Source organism: Astyanax mexicanus, chromosome 9 (assembly GCF_023375975.1).
Source record: "Astyanax mexicanus isolate ESR-SI-001 chromosome 9, AstMex3_surface, whole genome shotgun sequence".
Lineage (NCBI taxonomy): Eukaryota > Metazoa > Chordata > Actinopteri > Characiformes > Acestrorhamphidae > Astyanax > Astyanax mexicanus.
The window spans coordinates 6,570,087-6,576,905 of NC_064416.1; the positions used below are offsets into that span (position 1 = coordinate 6,570,087).

The 6,819-nt window shown below is 36.9% G+C and overlaps 1 protein-coding gene across 2 annotated transcripts; it reads left to right on the plus strand.

The window, feature by feature from the left end:
* The first annotated feature begins 2,666 nt into the window (after positions 1–2,666).
* Positions 2,667–6,233, plus strand: LOC125804536 (uncharacterized). Of its 2 annotated transcripts, XM_049483332.1 has the most exons (4): positions 2,667–3,409; positions 3,738–3,893; positions 5,133–5,225; positions 5,617–6,233. In XM_049483332.1, the coding sequence occupies exons 1-4, from the start codon at positions 3,077–3,079 to the stop codon at positions 5,923–5,925; spliced, it is 891 nt and encodes a 296-aa protein (XP_049339289.1). In that variant the 5' UTR covers positions 2,667–3,076; the 3' UTR covers positions 5,926–6,233. The 2 variants fall into 2 exon arrangements, with proteins under 2 accessions (XP_049339289.1, XP_049339290.1); XM_049483333.1 differs by lacking the exon at positions 5,133–5,225.
* Positions 6,234–6,819: the final 586 nt, after the last annotated feature.

Here is a 6,819-nt window from a genome sequence, read left to right on the forward strand (position 1 = left end):
ATGTGTATGGAACTTTTGCTGCCCACAAAAGCAGAAAACATACTCCTCATACCGTTGATGATTTTAAACCAGTTGTCTTACAAAGGAGTGTAAATTCAGTTAATGTTGGTCTGAGCAACACAAGTCAGGATGAGGAAGATGGAGACTGTAATTATTTGTCAGTAGTTGAGGAAAAGGATTGCACATCAAATCTTGCTTTGAGAAAATTTGGATCACTTCTCCTAAAATTGGAAACTAAATTTCATGTTTCAGTCAAGTGCATTGACCAGTTGGTTGAAGATATTCAGTTTATTTCTGCTGTTGCCTCAACGGAGACATTTAAAGATATAATTGAGAAAACTTTGCAAAAACATAATTGTCCTGTTGATGCTCCATTAATAACAGACTTGGCAAATGAGCTATGTGAATGCAACTTCTTAAGCAAAGCTTTAGGAACTAGTGGTCCTTTTTCAACTTCATACAAGAGAAGAGAATATTTTAAAGAAAACTTCAACATTGTGGAACCTGTGGAATACATTATTGATGCAAAGGAAAAAAAAACATTCCAGTATGTTCCCATTCTTAAGTCTTTGTCCCAGTTGTTGAATGACAAAGATATATTTCAAAGAGCTGTTGAAGGCTTTGCAGCTTCCAAAAGTGGTGTCCCCCAATTGAGATCCTATTTTGATGGTACATATTTCAGACAAAATGAGTTGCTATCTGGTGGAGAATTTAAAATTTCATTGATATTGTACGTTGATGACTTTGAGGTCTGCAATCCACTTGGCACAGCACGTAAGAAGTATAAAACTACAGCAGTTTACTGGGCGTTGGGCAACATACCCTCACAACTGCGATCCGAGTTGACTTCAATTTATTTGGCAGTCCTGGGCAAAGCAGATGACGTTAAAAGATATGGCTATGCATCTCTTCTTGAACCACTTTTGAAGGACCTTAGAACCTTAGAGGAGGAAGGAGTCTTCATATCTCTGCTTGGTAAAAATGTCCAAGGCACAGTACAGTGTGTCGTTGCTGACAATTTAGGGGCACATTCTATTGGTGGGTTTGTGGAAAGTTTTTCTGGGAAATACACTTGCAGATTTTGCCTCGCACAACGTTCTGAATTTCAATTAAAAGAAGTGCGTACTGGTGCTTTTCAAATGCGAACAAATGAGGAACATTCTGTACACTTGCAACAAGTGTTAGAAGACTCAAGTCTTGTTCATTACTGTGGTGTCAAAAGACAATGTGCCTTGACTGAGAAACTGAACCATTTTCATGTCTTGTCTGGTTACCCACCAGATTTATTACATGATCTTTTTGAAGGAATCGTTCCTCTGGAAATTGCCCTGTGCTTGAATGAATTCATTCAAAAGAAGTATTTGACAATACTGGAGATAAATGACTCAATAAAGTGTTTCCCTTTCAAGTGTTCTGATAAAACAAACTGCCCAAAATTGTTGTCACCTGGTTTTGCTGCTAAGAAGAGCATTGGAGGAAATGCCCATGAAAACTGGGCTCTCCTAAGATTCCTTCCATTTCTTATTGGACCCAAAATACCAGTTGATGAACCAGCATGGTTAATCCTGATGGACCTGAAAGAAGTTGTGGAACTAATTGTTTCCCCAGTACACACCCAGGAGTCCCTTGGCTATCTTGACACAAAAATATCTGAGCACAGGCAAAGATTCTTGGATGTCTTTCCAAAGGAAAATTTGTTACCCAAGCATCATTACCTTGAACATTATCCACACTTAATAGAGGCCTTTGGTCCCTTAGTGGCATTGTGGACAATGCGCTTTGAGGCAAAGCACAGGTTTTTTAAACGTGTGGTCCAGCATGCCAGTTCTTTCAAAAACATCTTGCTCTCTCTTGCTGTGAAGCATCAGCTCTTGATGGCTTATCAGACGAATGAATCAAGTTGTCTAAAACCGGCTCTTTGTGTCTCACGTGTGTCTGAAGTACCTCTGGATTTGTTAAGCGATGATGTACGAGAAGCAATCCAAAAAAAAAATGTAAACAGTGCAACGGTTAATTTGGCAGATACAGCGCTGTACTATGGAACAAAGTACTCAAAAGGCATGATTTTGCCTTATGGATCCACTGCAGGGCTTCCAGATTTTGTGCAAATACAACAAATAATGATTGTTGGTGAGACATTCAGGTTCATTGTGAAGACTTGTCAGGCCTGGTACAATCAGCATTTGAGGTCTTATGAGCTAGAAACAACTGGGCATTTTCAAGTACTTGATCAACAGGAGTTGTTTGATGTTATGCCATTATCAGCGTACAGCATTGCAGGGCGGACTATGGTTACACTGAAGCGTGCTATTTGCCTTCCACTCTAAATCAGTCTTCTTTCATAGTGGTTGAAGATGCTTCATTTTCATTTAATCTTTAACCTTCTTTTTCTCTATTTTGCTAAAAGGAAAGGATGTCTGAACCAGCAAAGCTGCGTGTGATTCTGGATGACCATGATATCCGAAAGCTGGTCTTGCCTTCAGGGATCCCTGGTACATGTCAAGACCTGGAATTGATCATCAGAGAGACATTTCAGCTTCAGGGAAACTTCAGCCTGCTCTATAAGGATGCTGAGTTTGGTGATTTTTTTTCCTTGACCACAACAGCAGATCTTAAAGACAAAGACACTGTCAAAGTAGTTCTTGTTGAGCCTTTGTATTTAACTTTAACAGAAAGTGACCCAGCAGGTCCTGTCTCTACACTGTCAGATAGCTCTTCTAGTTCCTCATCTCATGCTTCATCTGCTGAAACCATAATTCTCTCTTCTCCGGAGAACCGTGGGAGATCACAACAGTGGCCATCACCATTTGAAATTCCAGAATTTGCTTATGATACAGAGCTGATTCTCGAGTCTGCTAATGCTGCATTTAGAAAGGATGGCACATGTCTGAACAATCCAAGCATCAAGTCTGATATTCTTGAAAAACTGGCTGAAAGGATCTACCAATTTTGTGCATATCCAACCAGTGAGCAGATATGCAATGTTGCTGAGGCATTAATACAAAAGCATCCATGCTTGAAGGAACCAGGTTCATTCTCTGGGTTGTATGGATGGCAAACAAGGCTAAAGTATAAGATGGGAAATTACAGGTCTAAATTGAGAAGACTGGGATGTCCAGAGCTTGTTGTCAACTCTGCCTCCAGCAAGACAGCAGCGGCGAAAGATGTCAAAAAGCCACGTAAAGCAGAGGTTAATTACCTCCCCCCATACCCCACTGGAGAATCCAAACAAACTCTTGAAAAGGAGAGGGTAGATCTTCTCAGTGAGGTTAAGAAGAAAAATAATCAGAAGACCATAAGTGAGAAGATGTCAAGAACATTTTCACATCGAAGACAGGAAGTGGTGAATGAAAACCCTGCCATAGAAGATCTTCTTCATAGATGGCCAGCTTTGTTTGATGCTATTCAGGTAACTGCTGTATGAGTGTGTGCTAATGGTAACACTTCCATAAGGGCCACTATATTAAGGGTTAATATTTTTATGTAATTTAATGGTTCATGCAGAGTTTACGAATCACTTATAAGCATAATCCCATATTTACAAGTACTGTTCATTAACTGTTAATTAATTGACTTAATGGTACATAACAATTGCTTGTTGTTTCTTATCCATTTATGAACCATTAAAAAACCCTATACAGTTACCCTTAATGTGAAATGTGAATATGCTAATATTACTTTTATTGACATAATTAAACAATCGAATTAATGATTTTTTTATTTGTCAATGTTTGTAGATAAAAGAAGAATTCAAAAGAATTACAACCATTGAGCTGGAAACAACATTCATTGCAAATTTGGACAAGCACACAGTGAGGCTCCTGTCTTTGTTCTCTGCTAAAGGAGGTGCTGCTGGACGGAAGATGGGTCAACTTCTGGATCTTTTGAAGCAGGTATTATGGTGGTTGACATACTGTATATTATAGGATACTGACATGCTGCCAAACTTGCAGGTTGTACAGACATTAGATACCCTTTTAGAGCTAGTTCCTTTCATATACATACAAACTAAATTTCCAATTAAATTAATGATGGGATTACCAAACAGCAAAAGACTTAGTATTGCGTAAACAGTTTTAGGGTTTACATACATTAACTACAAAGGAAATTTGTATTGTCTCTCTGATCCTTAAATTTTCTATTGATAGTCACACTAAAAGCAAAATACATCTTGATTTCAGGGTTGCACTACCATGGTTTTAAAATGGTTTCAACATGGTGCAACAACTATGTACTGGTGCTTTTGTAAATCTACAAGGTGCCAGAATGTAACTGCGTTGGGTTGCAAGGTGTGGCATACTGCCCACCCCAATTGCAAATAAAAACTCCAAAACATATATTTAGTTGAAAGCAGTACAAAATCAACATTTCTGATTTTAAAATTGAGAAATCTTACGGTTTAAAATAAAATAAATGCTCAATTTAATTTGTTTCCAGCAACACATTCCAGAAATTCTGGGATGGGACAGCAAAAGATTTTAATTTGTGTAATACTACTTAACAAAATAGTTTTTTTTGGTTACAAGCCAGATATATGATTGGTGTAAAAAGAGTCCCAAGGTTTACCATTTTACATTGAAAAATGTTATTTTTGAATTGTTGCACTGCCCATGCTGTCTTTTACAGAGTGACGAACCCCCCCCAATCTATCTATAATTCTGCAAAAATCAGTCTTTTTTTTTTTTTTTTTTATTATTCAATCATTGCCAATTAAACAAATATTTGGTTTGAGAGGTGTTGCTGGAATCAAATTCAAACTGGGCATTAAAAAACAAAAACAGTATTATTTTTAACAATTATTTTAGTATTAAAAATACGTTTTAAATTATTTGTACATTGTTGCATTCTGTTTTTATTGATATTTTGGACAAAGACTGTTTAGCCATGGTGAGCGTCATGCACAAATCAAGGAACCTCAAACATTATGGAATAAATATACATTTTTGCACAAAACATTTGACTGCATCAGCATTGGGTGGTACATTCTTCATTTGGTATGGCAATTAAAATGTATCCAGTAGTGTGCGTATCATAATACCATTATGTAATGAAAAGACGCAGGGTAAAATTCAGCTCTGTGTAGTTTAGACACATTAGACATGTTGTAAATGGTTCTCTTTTTTCATTAATAGGAAGAGACTACTGAAATGCGCCGAGATGTGGTGATCCGCTGCTTAATAGTGTACTTCTCCGAAAGTGTAGATGATCTTATTAAGGATTACCATGTAAGTAAACTTACAGAGATTCATGGTTCTAAATAGTGTTTGGGCAATAGTTTTGCAGCTGTTTGTGAATATGGTTTTCAGTCACACGATAGGAATTACACAGCAATTAACTATCAATGTATCAACATGTGGTGTAGAAGTCCATTCACACCAGAGGTGCTGCACCAAAAGTACCATGGAGCTGTGGGTGGCTATATAGACTGCATAGCTTAATATCCCTCCAGATGGCCACTGACCACGTGCTAAAAGGGGCCCAACAACAATACTAGTTAGTGTAAATTGTAAATGTCGCTAGTTTAATTCCTCTTTCAGGCTTAATGTGTAAAACCCTTAATTTTGAAATGCAGAAATTCGTCCAAATGTAGCATTAAATATGCTTTTTTTATTTTAGGGTGCTCCATCTGATGAAGTAAAAGAGGATCTTGCACAGCATACAATCAAAATTGTCACCAAAGGTGGTTCTACGGAGGATGACCCGTTGGATGTTGGGATTGTGCTGGAAGGCAGAGAAGTACTGTCTGGGTTGTCCAGTGTTGCAAGGGCGTGTGCCTTGTTACTAGGTCTGATCTATGCTGTGAACCTTAGTTACCCCAAACAACTCAGGTACACGTTTGAATTTTGTCAAAAGATGCTGTTAGAACTGGACAGTGGGAAACTTTCACCAAAAGTGCACGCACTGAAGTCCAAGTTGCTGAGTTAAATGTGTGGATATCAGTGTCTCAAAAGAGGTATGTGCAAGTTGCTAAGCAGTAGGTCTCAGGGACTTTTGTTTTGTGTAAAGTGATGCTATTTTTGGCTAATGACATGTTGTCATGTTGTAATATTGAAACATTGTCTTGACTACAACTTTCAGTTTGTTTTATGCACTTTATAGGCTAACAGCAGTGAAAAAAAAATTTAAATGGATTTTCTTTAGTTTTGTATAACTTGCTGCAATTTATGGTCACTGATGTTGTTGGCATATTCTAATGACAGTGTTGTCTTTGTAAGTGTAACTGTAGTTCCCCCCCCCCCTTCCTTTTACTAGTCAGCCATCAATCATTAGGATTTTAAAACTCCTAAAATGTTTGGATTTTTCAGATGATTGACTGTTAAAGTTGACTGTTAAAACTGGCAAGCTTTTGTTCATTTAAAACTATACAGCAGGTCTCAAGGCCTCTTTAAGGACTCTGTTGCATGTTTTGTTCATTTTGCACTTAATCTGAATCTGTATGTTGGACTGAGAAACTGAGTTTTTGGTTTCCATTCTTAAATATTTTAGGAATTTAAAAATACTGTACCTCAACTTCATGCATTGTTAATGTATGAGTAAGAAATGTATTAATAAAAATAAATTCAAGTAATACATTTTGTATAAGTCAATTTGTACATTTATAATTTGTTATGGTGAATATGTAAATTGAGCTTGATTTAATTGAGTTAGACTGACTTAATATTTAAAGGTGAATATGTAAATTAAACTTGATTTCATTGAGTTAGACTGACTTAATATTTAAAGGTGAATATATAAATTAAGCTTGATTTCATTGAGTTAGACTAACTTAATATTTAAAGGTGAATATGTAAATTGAGCTTGATTTCTTTGAGTTAGACT

Coding starts and splice junctions, on each gene's coding strand:
- LOC125804536 (XM_049483332.1), top strand. CDS start 3,077: ATGGGAAATTACAGGTCTAAATTGAGAAGACTGGGATGTCCAGAGCTT. Junction 3,410..3,737: donor CTTTGTTTGATGCTATTCAG/GTAACTGCTGTA, acceptor CAATGTTTGTAG/ATAAAAGAAGAATTCAAAAG. Junction 3,894..5,132: donor TTCTGGATCTTTTGAAGCAG/GTATTATGGTGG, acceptor TTTCATTAATAG/GAAGAGACTACTGAAATGCG.